This window comes from Ailuropoda melanoleuca, chromosome 9, assembly GCF_002007445.2.
Source record: "Ailuropoda melanoleuca isolate Jingjing chromosome 9, ASM200744v2, whole genome shotgun sequence".
Taxonomy (NCBI): domain Eukaryota; kingdom Metazoa; phylum Chordata; class Mammalia; order Carnivora; family Ursidae; genus Ailuropoda; species Ailuropoda melanoleuca.
Window position 1 is genome coordinate 56,024,276 of NC_048226.1, and position 17,765 is coordinate 56,042,040.

The 17,765-nt window shown below is 38.8% G+C and overlaps 1 protein-coding gene across 1 annotated transcript in view; it reads left to right on the forward strand.

The window, feature by feature from the left end:
• Positions 1-438: 438 nt before the first annotated feature.
• ATP6V0D2 (ATPase H+ transporting V0 subunit d2) overlaps positions 439-17,765 on the forward strand; it is a 39,282-nt gene continuing 21,955 nt past the window's right edge. Inside the window, exons 1-2 of the mRNA XM_002916895.4 lie at positions 439-754; positions 11,227-11,398. Coding sequence (XP_002916941.1) covers positions 625-754; positions 11,227-11,398 — 302 coding nt within the window. The 5' untranslated portion in view covers positions 439-624. The remainder of the gene's footprint in view (positions 755-11,226; positions 11,399-17,765) is intronic.

Sequence of the window (17,765 nt, forward strand, 5' to 3'; positions counted from 1 at the left end):
GAGGGTGGAGGGGTGGGGGGTAAACAGCTATCAGTCTTTGCATTGTTAAGACATTTCTAATCATTTGTTTTACAAACAACTGCATTGCTGAATTAGCTTCTCAGGATTCTTCAAACTGCCTGCTCCCAACTGATCTATTTACAAAACATATTTTTTAAAGAAGAAAAAAGCCCTCCCTTTTTTCATATTAATAGTCCTCAAGAAATTTAGGACAAATGCAATTCACAATGGAGAGCTCAGAAGCTCACAAAAGGAGGAATGTTCACAAAACCTTCAGGTGTTTCAGGACTTCCAAAGGCAAAAGCTGGGAGGGGGCCAGTTGCCCTGGGAGGGAAAGAGCAGAGGCCTGACCCTCCCTTTCTCCTACTCCCCCTCTTCTGTGGCGGTTTGCTCCCGGGTTGACTTGGCTTATCTCACTGATTCACTGTTGCTGTGAAAACAGGGCTGAGCATGCTGTTGAAAGCCACAGAAACCAGAGGAAACTAGTCATGAAAACCCTGACTATCAGCTGATAGATTTCTTCCTGATAACTGTTAGTGCTTTTTTCCAGACTAGAGCCAATCTTCAGGAGCGGACCAGGATCCAGAGCTGTTTCAGCCCAAATTGGCTGCGATCTCTTTCCCCATGTTTGAGGGCGCCGAGTTCTACTTTAACGTGGACCATGGCTACCTGGAAGGCCTGGTGCGAGGGTGCAAGGCCAGCCTCCTGACCCAGCAGGACTACATCAACCTGGTCCAGTGCGAGACCCTGGAAGGTACGTGCTGCTCTTCTCACCATTTAGAAAGGGAAAAAGGAAGTGATGCTGCCCACTGGAAGCGTGGAGAAGGGACTGTGTTCCCGTGGCCTGAGAGTCCAGGACAGGTTCTTATTCCCAGGGTCCAGATTTCAGGGGTCCACGAACTTGGATGAGGAAAAAAATTACATCTTTCTTTTCAATTTTCTCTAAGTAAAATTTAGCATTTCCTTGTATCCATGAATGTAGGCAACAGATCACAGTGGTTAGCACTTTGTCAACAAACCATAAAAATTCGATATTTTCATATCCCTGTACAATTCGTGCAGATACTTTGAAATATCTTTTATGTTTTCATGATTACACAATTATACTAGATATTGCACTTATTCTTTAATCTTGGCATTTAATGTCTTAATACAGAAGTACAGATTTACCCTTTTTTTTATTTTTAAATTTTTTTTTGAGAGCGAGCACGTGTGCAAGAGTAGGGGGAGGGACTGAGGGAGAGGGAGAGAATCTTAAGCAGACTCTGGGTGGGGCTCGATTTCACCACCCTGAGATCATGACCTGAGCCGAAATCAAGAGTGGGACGCTCAAACCACTGAGCCACCCAGGCGCCCCACAATGTTACACATTTTAAAACCTCTTGATAACTATACTTTAACATATTTTGTTTACTCTAATCCTATGTATTTTCATTTTACGCATTTATAAATAATATTTGGAGAAGACTTCATCACACTGCCCAGGGACGAATGCACCCCCAACCCCCTCCACCCCCCCGCCCCCCGTCAAATGCTAAGAAACTTGGTCTAGAGAATTTTAGTCTATACCCAGTTTCTCAGTATGTATTGATGCGAGATTTATTTGAGGTTTACCTTTAACTGAAGCTTAAGAAAAAAGCCAAGAGATGGGTGGGTGGTGAGGCCAGCCCTGGATTCAAAAGTACTAACTTTGACCTCTGCCAGGTCTAGGTAGGTGGCCTAAGCCTCACTGCCTCAGAGCCTCAGGGTCCCCGTTTGTAAAATGCAATGGTAATGCCTGCTTTGGCTGCTTTGTTTGGAGAAATAAATGAAGTAACACCTGGGAGGTACATGAGAAACCATGAAGCACTATGTAAATGGAAAATACCTTTTTTCAAAGCACTTCATTGAGGTATGATTGACATACATAAAACTGTATATATTTCATGCATACACCTGGATGAGATTAGAGGTAAGTATGCTTCCATGAAATCAGCACCATAATCTATGCCATAGACCTATCCATTACCTCCAAAAGTTTCTTCCTGCCCTCTATTATTATTTGTGTGTGTGTTTTAACTACTTTATCCATGCTGTACAGGAGATCTCTAGGACTTATTTATCTTGTGTTTCTAAAACTTTGTACCCATTGACTTATACCTCCCCATTTCTCCCTTTACTCTGGAAATTATCTTTAAGCTACAGTATTTTCAAAACTTTACCAAAGATTTCACATCTATAATACAGTATTTTTATTATAAAAACAACTACACTAGTTCATTTTGAAATGTCCTTATAAAATCAACATGTCAATAATAAGGTGCTTTAAAACCTCCAGATTATTCTAGAAAAAATAGGAAAGCAATAGGATAAAAACTGCTAGGAAAGGTGTTGAAAGCAAAAACAAGACAAAAAACCTGAAGGTGACTTGGCTGGGTCACTTGTTTGTGGTTCTGACTAGTTAAAGCAGAGTTAAGGCGGAGCTGGTCGATTTGAGATAGATGCTTTCCTTTCCTTAGCAATGAGGACAGCTAGAAAAATCTTTCAGATGATAAATAATTCTGTGAGCTACAAATAATCACAATATAATCCCAAATACTAAATCACGTCAGCATATTAAATGGAGTTAGGTGACTGGAGAATGTTAATCGTGTACAGAACATCTGCACAAATATTGGGATAAGTTTGTAGAGTGATAGGTGCTAACTGCATTTACTGTGGTGAGCATTACGTAAGGTATATCATTGGTGAATCAGTGTGAAACTAATGTATGTCCACTATACTTGAATAAAAAGAGAAAATGTACTTAAATTGAAGTAGAAAAAGTGAACGAAAGAATTCAGAGAGAAACCACGCTCGGCTTCAATTTGGGAGAGAAAAAAAGGGTTTCAGACCCTTTGGAAGACCTGAATAAAGAATCTTAGAAAAATACACACAGGTGCATAGGTACAGAATTTTCTATGTAATATCAGGGGTCATGGGCCACCCAAAGCCATCCCTGCATCCTGCTTAAGAAACTCTGGCACACACACCACTGCTTTATTGTCCTTCCACCTCAGCTTTCTATCTTTCCTCCTAATAATATATATATTTTTTCAACCATTCATTTCACAACTGTGTTTGAATCTGTGTGCCAGTGTGTTTGGAGACTCCCAGGAATATCAAGTGTGAGTCATTAGCTGCGGGTTATAATGGATGCTGAGAAAAGTAAATCTAAATAAGGTTTTTATGTCTGCAGGTAACAGTTGAGGATACTGAGGCTTCCATGGCTGTGTCTGAGCTGACATTCTAGCCAGGGAGTATAGGCATATCCACATCTCTTTTTCCATTGACATGTCCGTGCCTGCTGAGCATGAATTGAAGATAAATGATTACTGTCCTTGTTGATGCCAGCTCCATTTGTTTTTTAAGATTTTATTTATTTATTTGACAGAGAGAGAGAGCACAGGCAGGGAGAGTAGCAGGCAGAAGGACAGGGAGAAGCAGACTCCCTGCTGAACGGGGAGCCCAATACCAGGCTCAGTCCCAAGACCTTGGGATCATGACCTGAGCCAAAGACAGACACTTATCTGACTGAGCCACCCAGGCATCCCAGCTCCATGTTGATACAGAAAATCATAAGGTCTGCCCTATCTGATTATTCCATAGGACGTTGGGAAATAACTTGTGAAAAGCAATGCAACTGTTGCACCTGCAAATGCACTGAGAGAAACCCAGCCATCTTCTCAGCTGGATTAAGAGTTGAGAAGAGGGGCGCCAGACCAGCTAAATCACTACAGCATGTGATCTTGGGGTTGCAAGTTCGAGTCCCATGTTGGATGTACAGATCACTTAAAAATAAAATCTTTAAAAAAAAAAAAAAGAGTTGAAGAGAAGAAATCAAGGTTATTTGTTGGGATAGATGTTAAGGACTTTGGGATTTCTGTTTACATTTGCACAAAATATACCCGGTCCCAATAATGGATGAAGAAGAGTAGGTGAAACTGTCATTGTGGTATTCTGTGTTGACACAGACACTTTCTGTAAAAGAAAAGCTAACCTGGCAAAGATTAAATTTTCCTTTAGTCTTTTCAAGTTCTCTAGACTTCAAGTGTTCTGAGACCAACAAATTATTTTAGAATTACTTAGAAAGAACACATGAGATTTCAGGTAAATTTAGAAGAGAAAATGAAGATTGTCTAGAAAAGATTTGAAACGTCCTAGAATTCATACTTGTCCTTAACTGCGTATGTAATTGTGCCAGTGTGATCAGAAATACTCATCTGTTCCAAGGTCTGCCCCTGACTAACAGTGACCTGAATCACTTGCTAGGACACTCTGTGACTCAGTCCTTCCCAGGGACAAAGGAGCGAAGCTGGTTCACATGGCCTGTCCCACTGGTAGTGCTGGAAGGCTGTACCACATGGAAACTTTAAAACCTTTAAAAGTGACTTTGCCACAAAATAGTGATGCTAAAGGGACATGAAATGTTCTTTTAAAGAATTAACACTTTTTAAAAATTAAGACTGTTTTTTAGAGCAGCTTTTAAGTTAACAGCAAAATTGAGGAGAAAGTACAGAAATTTCCCATATGCCCCCTGCTTCCACACACACACACAGCCTCACCATTGTCAGCATTCCCCACCACAGCCTGTGGCATACGTGTTACAGTAGACGAACCTACACTGACACATCATAATACCCGGAGTCCACAGTTTACATTAGGGTTCACTCTTGGTGTTATACACTACGGGTTTGGACAAATACATCACGACATGTATCCATCATTAAGGTATCATACAAAGTAATTGCACTGCCCTAAAAATCCTCTGTTGCACCTGTTCATTCCCCTCCCCCTAACCCCACTTCTGGCAATCACCAATCTTTTTGCTGTCTCATAGTTTTGCCTTTTCCAGGATGTAATATAGTTAGAATTGTACAGTATGCAGCCTTTCCAGAACGGCTTCTCTCACTTAATAGCATGCATTTAAGTTTTCTCCATTTCTTTTCATGGCAAAACTGCTATTTTCATTAGAATTTTTTAAATTACAAATTTGTAAATATTCTTTCCTCTTCAAAAAAGACAAGGTGGTAAAATTAATACTTTAATAATTAATAATAATAATTAATACTTTAGAGCTCTAGAATTTAATACTTGATCTTTTCTAAGATATATGATGAGCCGCGTCCACTGCCTCTGTGCATTGAACCTTTCGTTTGTCCTCCCTGCCATATTTTTTTAAAAGGGAATGAGGGAATCTGATTCTATTTTACTAACAATTATGTCCCTTTTAGGGGACATGACCATCTTTCCTTTCCAATAGGAATTAATTTAACAACAACATATTAAGCATTTCTGGCTAGAGTTGAGAAAGTAAAACTAAGTAAGATATAGTCCCTGCCCTAAAAGGGCTCCCAGTTTGGCGAATAAAAATATTGGAAAATAAGAACTTTTAATGGGAGCATCTGGGCAGTACCTATCAAAATTCCAAATGCATAGATACTTGGCCTGGGACTTCATATGCATTGTTTAGAATAGCAAAAGATGGAAGCAAATCAAATGTCCATCTGCAGGGAACTGATTAAACAAACTGTGTAACATTCACATAACAGAATATTCTGCAGCTATTTAAAAAAAAAAAAAGGCATGAGGACACCCCCTTAAGAGGACTGATATGGAAAGATCACCAAGATCTATTAAGGGAGGAAAGCAACGGGAAGAACTATGTGTAGCATAGTACTCTTTAGTAAAAAGGCAGGTAAGTTTAAAAATATATTTTCTATATGATGGTCTAGATACAAAGAGACTGAAAGGATCCAACAGAAACTAAGAATAGTTGTTACCTGCGTCTAGTAGTGGCTGGGCGGCGGTGGTGGATGACAAGTTTAGGCGACCTTTCACTTTTTACCTATATTTATACCTACTATCTATTTTTAAATGAAAAAAATATATTTCTGGGAGGAAGACTTAGTTCAAAGGGCTTTCTTCATGCTCCTTTCAATACTACCTGTACCTCTAATTATAGCATTAACTTTTTCCACCTTGTATTAAAAATGCATAACCAATGCCATCACTCTCCTGTTCAAAAATACTTCAATGGCTTTCATCAGCGAAGATCAACTTCACACTTGGTTCAAAAGGCTGGAGCAGTCTTGCTGATCTTTGACCTTGCAAGCATTTCCTCAAAACCCTCTTACCTTTTGTAAAGTTACTCCTTCAGTCACGAATTCCATTCTCCGTCATGTTTGCCCAGAGAACACTCATCGCTCTTTCAAGACTCCACTCAAGGTACTTCCTCTGTAAATCTTTTCCTGCTGCAGCCGCGTTGGGGTACAATGGACAAGCCTTAACTTCGTATTCGATTGTACCTTGTAATGCACCTAATTCTGTGACATTTGCATCGGTGCATCACGCCGGGGGCGGACATTTGTCACGCTTGACTATCTATCCCCCTGAATTAACAGTTAAGGGCTTAACTCATAAACGAATAAATGAATCTATCTCCTCCTATATCCTAAGCTTCTTCAGGGCAGAAAGTATCAATATGTGAGACCACCGAGGTGTGAGATGGGGGGAGATACTTTTACAATGTATATGTATATCGAATGTACTCTTTAAATATCTTAGTTTTGTCAGTTGCACTTCAATAAAGCTGAAATTTTTAAAAGAAATATCCATTTTTTTACAAAGGGGTAGAGACTATACGCTTTACTGTCCTAGTTCCCTAGCCTAAGGCTGTGTTTTGCACATAGTAAGAATCTGAAAATTCATGTTAGAAATGTGTGCGTGTTTGGGTTCAAGTCTTGGCACGTCCACTCTCTGGCTCTAGGATATTAAGCCAGGCTGCTTAACTGTTAACATGGGGCTTTCTTATCTGACACTTAGATAATCTGTCCCTGGCCTAACTCCCAGTTATCAGGAGCATCAGAAATTTCTGAAAATGTTTTGTAAACTGTTAATCATAAGAATTCCTGAGAAATCATAAGCACCTCCCTGAACGACAGTGTGTATACAACAAGAACTAGTTTTCCCTCTTTTGCTAGACTTTTGAATTCCTGAAATAATTCTTCCCATCTCGTGGTTATGATTAATGGTGTTTTGTATGTGGTTCTATGTCGCTGATTGTGTTCTTCAGAGAGCACCAGTTTGGTGAGTAAGAACCAAAACGAGAAGTTTCAGTCCTAGTAACATGCACGGAATTATATAATGAAGTGCTGTATGGCCCTAGGTGTTTTGTTGTTGTTGGTTTTTAAGATTTTATTTATTAATTTGAGAGAGAGGGAGAGAGAGACAGAGCACAAGCAGGGGGAGGGGCGCAAGGAGAGGGAGAAGCAGACTCCCTGCTGAGCAGAGAGCCCTACTTGAGGCTCCATCCCAGGACACTGGGATCATGAACCTGAGCTGAAGGCAGATGCGTACCGACTGAGCCACTCAGGCACCCTGAGGTCCTAGGTTTTAATCAGAAATTAAATTTACTAATGTTTGAAGCTCATCTATGTGATAAAAATTGTATTAGGTGATGTAGAGAATATGATAAACAATAAGATATTCACTCCCTAAACAGTTCTTTAGTTGAGAAGATATCACAAATAAGTAAAAACAATCAAAATTTAAATTACAAGAACAATTTAAACCTATAGATCACAGATATATTCAAAAGTAAAGCAGATCTGCAGGGCTATAGGCTAGGAGAATGCCCGTGAGATGGGAGCAAGCAATGTTGAGGTGGCTGGGTGTTCTGGTCCAGGAGGGAAAATTAATGAACTACAGATTCCTGTATTTAAATAAAAGTGTCTGGGTGAGGAGTAAACCAGTTTGGCTGCAATACTACAATAGCTGGAGATAAGGCTGGAATTGAGACTGAGAAAAATCTTGAAGGACCTTGGAGATCTGATTATGGAGCTTTAGGAAAATGAATGAGGACAAGAGGCATGTCTGAATCTTTTGTCAAATACTTGCAAGCATAGAAAACATGAACATGTTATTTCTCTGAACCTCAGTTTCCTCATCTATGAAATGGGAATATTTGGTAAGGATTAAGAGATGATGTCCATTAGAGCCATTCCATCAGTGGTAAAACACTACAAATATTAGGAAAGTCCTTTTTAATCTGCCTACAACTGTCAGTGATTCCAAGATTCTTATAGGGTCCTTACAAACTCAAAATAATTCTTAAGAAAGATTAAATTTGAGGCAGAGAGTGCATGAGGAGAAATGAGCTTGGGAGAATCAATTTAAGAGCTCAGAGCAGTAATCTTGATGTCAGGTGACCATTCTAAACCAGGGGTACTGGAGTACCAGAGAAGACATTAACGAACAATGCAAGGGATTTGGAGTAAGAAAGCACCAAAAAGGACTTGAAGTTTTATCACCGTAAGAATGGCAGTAAATTAGTAAAACTGGAGGGAGAGGTTCCGGTTTTATAGATACTGGTATATGTATTAAAATCTGAGTAAAAATTTTAAGATCTGATGGCCGATGCCAATATATTGGCTGAGAATATTCTGATTTAGAGAACAAGTACCGAAGTCTTTCGCCAGCTGAATCAAATTATCGCTGAAGTAGGTGGGTACCAGTGAGAAGAAAAAAAAAATACGTGGAGTAGCTCCTATACGCTGGCTCTTCACCTACTTCCTCTTGTTTAATCCCCACAACCACCCGAAAGCATGGATTCTATATCCATTCTGTAGGTGAAGAAAGTGAGTTCAGAAAAGTCAGATAACTGGGGTGCCTGGGTGGCTCACTCGGTAAGCATCTGCCGTTGGCTCAGGGCGTGATCCCGCGTTCTGGGATCGAGCCCCGCATTGGGCTTCCTGCTCTGCTGGGAGCCTGCTTCTTCCTCTCCCACTCCCCCTGCTTGTGTTCCCTCTCTCGCTGGCTGTCGCTCTGTCAAATAAATAAATAAAATCTTTTAAAAAAGAAAAAAAAGGAAAGTCAGATAAGTTCAGTGCCAGCAGAGTGTAGGGAAAAGGGGATGGCTCAAGGAAAGCACTCCCTGCGGGTACCTCTTGAAAGTGCTTCCTTTGCATAAAACCTACCTGGAATGTGAAAGGTGTGGACATTCACTTTTACAGAGACCCCCAAACAGGAAGCTGCACAGGAAAAAAAATTATTTTCTAAAACTGATCTGACCAACAAATTAATAGAAGATAATCATGATGTCCCCGATCATCGTCCTGCCTCACTACCCAAGTGATCTGAAAATTCACTGATCTCAGTGACTGCAACCCACGGAAGCCACATTTTTACGTTATGCCCCTGTGTGCACACATGTGTATATGCTACTCTGCCTTTTATGCTCATATTTGTTATAATAGCCTAATCTAATACTTTTATTCTTTGCTGTTTGGGACCTATTAAATTGATTTAGATGGTAGTGATCCCAGTTTGGAAAACATTCCATTTACTCATTTGAATAAAAAAGAAAAAAAAGTCACTTCTCTGGATGAAGAAGCAGTGTAATTTTCTGAAGCATGCTCTGTGGGTGGCTGCGTTGTTTTCTAGTGGCTTGGGAGGTTCTGAACCATACTCTTTGCAAAAATCACTCAAAGTAATGTGTTAAAGGCTTTCAATTCCTACAGCTAAGAAGCCTGTTTATTCCAAATTTATTTGACCACAAAGTCCTTTTTATTACATACCTATTTAAATAAGCACTTGGGGAAGTGCAGAGAAAAAATTATGTGAGCCCGTTTTAAAAACTATCAAACTATAAGCACTGTTGATATTATTAGCAGTTTATTATCATCGCAGAGAAAACATTTCAGATTTTGAGATTTTCTTAGACCCTCAATGCAGGTGTCCTTTGGATTGTTTTGGTGCTGGGGAAAAAAGTTCCTTCTATTTCATTTGCCTCTCCATTGGCTACAGTATTACACGATTCCTGTGGGGTCTGAAACACTTGAGACGTTGAATTTCAGGATCTCGCTGGCAGCTGAAAGGTTTGGAAGTTATTTTGCTTAAGAGAAACATATGCCGCCTGAGCAAAATATCATGGTTTTGAAAGAAATAACATTTGTGTTTCTTCTGTTGGCAAATATTCCTCAGTGCTGAGGATGCAAACTGTCAAATCGTATAAAAATCGGAACTGCCAAAATAAAAGCCAAATAAGATATGGCAAAAAAAAAAAAGTATAATTTTAAAAAGTTAATTAAATAGGTAATTGAGCAAATAAATTCTGCAGTTAGATAAAGAATATTTCCAGTGCATAATCTTCTCCAGATACTAAGGAACAATGCCTGGGGGTGCCTGGGTGGCACAGCAGTTAAGCATCTGCCTTCGGCTCAGGGCGTGATCCCGGCATTTTGGGATCGAGCCCCACATCAGGCTCCTCTGCTCTGAGCCTGCTTCTTCCTCTCCCACTCCCCCTGCTTGTGTTCTCTCTCGCTGGCTGTCTCTGTCTCTGTCGAATAAATAAATAAAATCTTTTTTTAAAAAAAAAAAGGAAGAATGCCTGTCCACTGAATCTCAGATACTTAAGAATCACTTGAGTGCCTAGTTGCAAATCCACCTTCTCCTCAGCTGCCACAGCCAACAAGGGCTCCCGGTTATCCGCAGGATAAAGGAAGCCATACCAAGCCTTTCTTGGGACAAGCCCCTGCTTACTTCTCTGGCTTCATTTCTTACCTCTCCTTCTCTCCCCCTTAAAGCTTCAGCAATTACCTGGCATTCAAAAACATTGCCATTTACGGGATGCCTGGCGTGGTCTTCTGCAAATGATGTTGGATTTTAAGAGTAGGGAGATCCATCTCCTAATTCGAGCCTAACTACTCTATAACTCCCCTGCTTAGCCCCATTGAGGCTCAATTTCTTCCTCTATAGTAAAAGGATTATTATTGATGACTGCCCATTCCACCTCCCATACCCACGCTAAATATTACTAATACATTTCTCGTTTTCATCAAGCTGAAATGAAGCTTTAGTATCCTGCTCAACAGTTTTCTGAGCAGCTATTTCCAAATGACTATAACTGGCTCAGGTAAACTTAGGACCAGGTAGTTGTTAATGTTCTTTTCATCTGTGTTAAATAATTCTAGATTGTTTAGATCATTGAATTTTTTGTTGTACTAGAATATCTGTCCTAACATTGAATTTTTTATTGCTTTAGAGAGTAACACTCAAGGCTTAAATCATACATAGACATACATATCTAATAAGGTAATAATTTAATATGCGTTTATCATAAAGTCACAATAAATTCAATTAATGTTGTAAAAGCTATTTATGCATGTTCAAACTTTAATCTGATTTGAGGTTTCATTTCATTTTCAGATGTGAAAATTCATCTCCAGACCACTGATTATGGCAACTTCTTGGCTAATCAAACAAATCCTCTTACTGTTTCCAAAATTGACACGGAGATGAGGAAAAAGCTATGCAGAGAATTTGAATATTTCCGGAATCATTCTCTGGAACCCCTGAGCACATTTTTTACATACATGACGTAAGTGGTAGCAGGAAGCCCTGTTAGTCCCCCATGTGATTGTGCAAATGATCCCTAATAGTTGCAGGTGGAGCATTAGGCGGCATGAAGCTTAAAAACCTTTATCTCTTGTTTACAAGTTTGACTGTATTCAAATTTTAGCAACTGATAAGCTTACAGAGCCACATATTCACTGTTAGAAGATAGATTTCATTTATTTATAAACATGATTATGTAGGTGGTGGCAGCCTCCACATAAAGTCATGTTTTCAGGGCTGCCTGGCTCACTTAGTTGGTAGAGCACCCAACTCTTGATCTCAGGGTCATGAGTTCAAGCCCCACATCGGGCGTAAAGTTTAGCTTAAAAAAAAAAAGAAAAGAAAAAAGCTGTGTTTTCAGTTTTCATTTTAAGAAAAATGGTAAGTGGCTGATGTTTAAAAGGTTGTGGCTGCTGATACTGAGAGTAAATACTATGTGACATTTTTGGATCACTTGTCAGGCTGGAACTGTAACATCCCAAGTTGTTGGTAAAGGCACGTCTACCCTTTCCTGATTCTCCTTGCAACAGCAGAAGTCATTCTCATCGTAGTTATATATGTTTTATTTTTATCCCTTTCCATCACCGGCAGTTCCAGTCTTTCACTGTGAAGGACTTTCATTCTAAAAAATGCTTGAATTTCCACATGATAATAAATTATACTTTTATTAATCCAGTTAATAAATCCTATCCAGTGCTCAAAACTTTGGGCTTCTCCAGTTGTTCTAACAGATAAGCTGGGAACAAATGTCCACAGTAGATGAGCTGATTATTATGTATATACCATTTCAGTGTAATATACACAATAATGAATACTAAACCCAGGCCCTAGACTGGATTAGAAAGGCATAAAATAAAAATATTCCTCTATTCCGCGTGTCCCCTTCTTCCCCACTCGGTTCCTTTCCCCAAAAGTAAATGCTTCTCCATTTCATATGTATTTTCTAGAAAAATAGAGTTGAGTATGTTTATTGATACACACTCAACCTACCCCACTTCCATACTTCAAATTTGTGCAAATGGAATCATATTCCTTCTGCACTTTTTTCCCACCTAATATTTTCTAGAAATATCCTTGTCAACATCATTCTTTTTATAACTGCCCAGGATTCCATGTTTGTTATGTATCATGACTCAGTTTACCAGGGGCATCTATTAACAAATAACTAATTTTTTTTCCAGTGCAAAAAGTTTTGCAACTAGTTTACTACTGTGTAGGTCTTGAATTTATTTTTAAGATAAATTTTTAGCAATGGCAGTAGTGAATCAAAGGAATGTCCTTTTCATTTTTGTGAATTTTGCTGAGTTATACTCCACAAAAGTAGACCAATTTGCTCCCTCCAAACAGCACATGAGAAGGCCTGTGTCCTTACACCATTACCAACATTGACTATTATCTTTTCAGTTTTTGCCTATTGATAGGTTAAAAACTGTATCTTTTGCTTTCATTTATATTTCTTTATTGGCAAAATTGAACATCATTTTGCATTTATTAATCATGTGTGTTTGCTACCTGACCAAATACTTTGTCTTTTTTTTTTTAATTGGAATATTCAGCAGTTTTTCTTGATATGGAAGGACTCTTTGTAAATTAAGAAAGTTAGCCTTCATAATATATGTTGCAAAATTATTTTCTCAGTGGGATATAATTTAATTTTTATAGCTTTTTTCCCCTGTGGAAACATTGAATTTTTTTCATTAGCTATAACCATCAATCCTTTCATTTGTTGACTTCTGATTGTTGTATCCTGCTTAGAAATTTCTTCTCCACTCCAAATTTATGGTAAATTTACCTCTTATTTCATTCATTCTTTATTGTTGATGTTTCTTTATTCTTTTCTTTTTTTTTTTTTAATGTTTCATTTTTTACATTTAAAACCTTGGTTCTTCTAGAATTTATTTTTGTTTAGGGAATGAGACTAGGGATCCAGCTCAAATTGTTTTCCCCCAATCACTATCCAGTTGTTCTTACACCATGTCTATAAATAAGCAAGTAGAAGAGATGACCATGGTTTGAGGCAGGAAGCAATCGTCGGTATACCTGAGATATGTGATTAGTACCTATATACCTTGTTTGTGGAATTAGATCTCCTATCAGTGCTATGGGTTAAGATTTTATTTATAGGCAAGATCCCAGGTGCTGATTTTTTAAAGAATCCACAAATACACTGCTAGTTAGAGATGAAAAATGTGTGAACTTGGGTCTGACTCAGTCCAAAGCCCAAGCACTTTCTTTGAGAAGGATTTTGGGAAGCCTTCCAGAGATCTGACATTGCTGCTGAACCTGGAAATAGGATGGAATTTGGAGATGAGGGAGAAGGCTGAGCATCTGGGATTGAAGCATGTAGATGGGAAGGACACAACATGCATGGTGAATAAGAGGACAGTTTGGGCAGGAGTGGGTTGTGCCAAAAGGGGGGGAGCAATGGAGAAGGAAGGTTAGAAAAGTAAGTTCAGCTGGATTATGCCCAATCTTCAACGGCAGGCTGAGAAAGTTGGGCTTTATCACATTGGAGAGTATTTTTCGTGTGTGTGTTGGTATCTGCAAGACCCTTCCTTAAAAATAAAAATCTGGGGCGCCTGGGTGGCACAGCGGTTAAGCGCCTGCCTTCGGCTCAGGGCGTGATCCCGGCGTTATTTGATTCCAGGTCCATCAGTCTAGAAAGGTAAAGGTCTTGCACTGCCCTGGTAGTATAAAAAGGCAAGTAATTCAGAATTATCTGTGGGCCTTTAAAAAGTAAGTCTATTCCTGATCCCTATTCTAGGAAATTCTGAGCTTGTTGGCCTTAGAGTGGGCCAGACACCCTTTTGGAAGACACCTAGGTTATTCTGATGTGCACCTCTGATTAAAAATGTCTCATCTTGGTGCCTCAGCTTTATGACCTGGAAGTCACTTTCGCAATTACTCTCATGAGTTTCTCGCCATAGTTATCTGCACAGACAGCATTACCTCCTTGTCAGAGACCAGATAGCTCAACTGCACCAAAACCTAGGTCTTCTAAATCTCAGTAGATGATTTATCTCACCAAATCCTGTGAGTTGCCAGCCCAGGCAGCATCCAGCTGCTCTGTGCAGAACCTGACATGTGTTACTATAACGAAAGGTGTACATATGAAAAAGAGTTATAAAACTACTTTTCTTATTTCTCTTCTAGAATGTTTTGTGAAGTCAGGTGTCTAACACCCACGAACTTCCATCAAACAGGATTACTTCCTGTTCTGTCAGGAAGTGCCCAGGGCATTCTTTTGAAAATGTGAAGTCAACCTTAATGGAGATGGTCTAAATTTAAGTTGTTATAATAAATACAATCTAAGCATTGCACATTTGTGTGATATAATTACTGTATATGTGAAACTTATTTTGAAAATCTGGAATGGATATTTTTAAATGCTTAATAGCAGGAAGATCTGGGGGTTTTGTATACTATAATTATACACAGTTGTGTGAAACAAAGGAATGAATCCATAGCATATTAATGAAGAGACTATTTAATATAGGACTGGATTGTTTTATTTTTCTTTCCTCCTACTCAACACTTTCTGGCAGCATTTCAACTTCTCATCCCTTTTGAGATTAGCCATCTTTTAAAAATAATCTTTAATATTCATAATACTCCACCTCAGGGGATATACATTTTCTGAATATAGGAAGAACAAGGAAGAGCAAGAGCAAACGTAGTTTTAAGTACTTGGACTATTATTAGCCAAGAACTGTAGGTTAAGAACCACACATTGAAAAAATCTTTTAAGATTTATTCGTAAAGGCTAATCAAAGTTCTTGACTATTCTGATGATGTATTATAAACCTACAGGCTTTTCACTGCACTATACTTAGGAGGCTATACACCTTGGTTTGCCTGGAGGGGTTTCTCAGAGTTTTCTCAGGCTTCCTGCTAAAACCGGGAAAGTCCTTAGCCAACCGGATGAATTGGTTGCCCTATCACTTGTTAGTCACAAAACAAGTTAATATAATGCTGGGTCACTTTTATTCTTACATTCTAATGGAGCACCTGATGTATTCACAAATGGTGAAAAGACAGAATTAAGCAACGGCTATAATAGAGCCTTGAACATTCAGTTGGAGGAGCCTAGGGGATGGAATAACTTATTATGATTTTAAAAGATTTGGGATGCCTGGGTGGCTCAGTTGGTTAAGCGTCTGCCTTCAGCTCAGGTCATGATCTCAGGGTCCTGGGATGGAGCCCCACATCGGGCTCCCAGCTCAGCAGGGAGCCTCTTCCTCCCTCTTCCCCTTGTTCATGCTCTTTCTCATTCTCTCCCAAATAAGTAAATAAAATTTGTATTAAAAAAAAGATTTGCAGAAAAAAATCAAATTTGAACCAAAATTTTAAATGGGCATTAAGTTGAAGGAATAACTTATGTATTAGTGAGGCTTGAGAAAATTTTGTATTTGGAAATGACAGTCATTTCGGATGTGGCTGGAGCCCAGACAAGAGCAGGAGCATGGGCTGGGAAAAGAGAATGAAGAGTCTGGCCAGATTAAGGGCTCCGACCCTAAGTGTCTATGAGTAAAAGTCAATAAAGGAAGGCTTTTCAGGAAGGGTTCCACCACTGGCATGCTTCCTATGTGCTATTGACTGTACCTCTCACTGAACGGTCACCACCTTGTAAGGTGGGGTGTATTCTGCTGGGAAGCCATTTGGAAGAGCCTTTGAACACTTACAGCTCCCCTGCCTAAGGCAATGTAACATGGGGTTAATTTTCTCCTCTAACCAATGGGAAAGTCTCTGTTCTTATTGTGTACTTAGTGTTTGCTCAGTAATTGGTAATTATTATTATGCCCATTTCCTGGGGCTCGTAAGGCCCTTGTGGGGGGTAGTAGAGAAGCTGAGATGTGACATCAGGTCACTCCTGATAGCATTCCAAAGGTGCTACTTTCTCTTCTTTGTTCATTTGTTTTTACTTTACACAACACTTAACACTGCCTTGAAAAGTGAGGGGACTGATCTTACGTGTATTTTAGAAAGATGATTCTGATGGACTTGTGAAAGATGCGTTGAAGGGATGGAACTGGAAATAGAGAAGAAAGAGGGAGATATTTTAAAAGTTTAGAATAGAAATAGCAGCCGAGATAGAAAGGAAGGGACAGTGGTTAGATAAATTTGGGAGATAGACATAACAATTTAGCATCTTGATTTATGATCAGTGAGAGAAAACAGGCAATAATTCCTGCAAATTCTAAGCTAAGGAAAGAGAATCTGCAAGTTAGATAAAGGATTTTGGTTTTATTTCTAATCAAAAAGAATAGGAAGCCCACTGTAAATTAGAAACAATTATACAAATAAAATACCCTTAACTTCACCATCATTTGGCATTATTTTCATATTCTTTTTTTTCATACATTTTAAAAGAACTAAAATGACTCAATACAATTTTGAATCTTAACTTTTCTATATATACTATCAGCATTTTTTTCTATGTCAAAATTTTTTCTAATATTTGTAAATGACTATATAGCCTTTCATCTGGTCATGAACGTTTTAGAAGGACTGAGTTCTGTGTCTTACCTCAAAGTCCCCACCGTATTTAATTTATTAAATTTTGATTTTAGTAATCAAGTTCCCAATAATATTATGAGATCGACCATTTGACACCACTTTGCATTTGTGATTCTGAATCTCTGGCTGGAAAAGTCCTTCCGAAATCTTAAGGACTGCAACATCTTAAAGATTTTATATCCAGTGATCCCATGGGGATGTTCCATGGGGCAAAAATGTCTCAACTGTAGCTGCTGATAAGGCCTCCAGCATTTAAAACTCTCAGCACTTTGAGAATTGAAAAACTCTGGTGCTATCTTGCAATAGCAATACTTAATCTGTCTGGAACTGAAGGACATTCACATAATCAGCGTACCATATACTAAGTGACTGCCAGGAGTGAAGGCCCTGGGTTCTAAAATTAGAGATGAATTGAATGTAAACTTGTTCTCTAAGTCAGTGGAATAGTTATTTAAGGTGCAGATTCCAAGACCATGCCTCTAAAAATTATGTTTTATTAGGTCCTGGAATGTGGTCTGTGAATCTGCAATTCTAATAAGCCCTCTAGGTGACCCTGTTGCAGAAGAGAAATTCTTGGAACTATTTGGTAGACTCTAACTTGAGTCTACAATACGCCAGTTGTGGGATCTTGAAAAAAAAGTTCCTTTGTCATTCAAAGCCTTGGTTTCCTCATCTAGAATAGTAATAATTATATTCAATTTGGAATTGTGAGTGTAATTTGAAAACAGGGCCAGCTATGTATTTTGCGAGGCCTGGTGCAAATGAACATACAAGGCCCTTGCTTTAAAAAAAAAAAAAAAAAAAAAAAAAAAAAAAAAATATATATATATAGT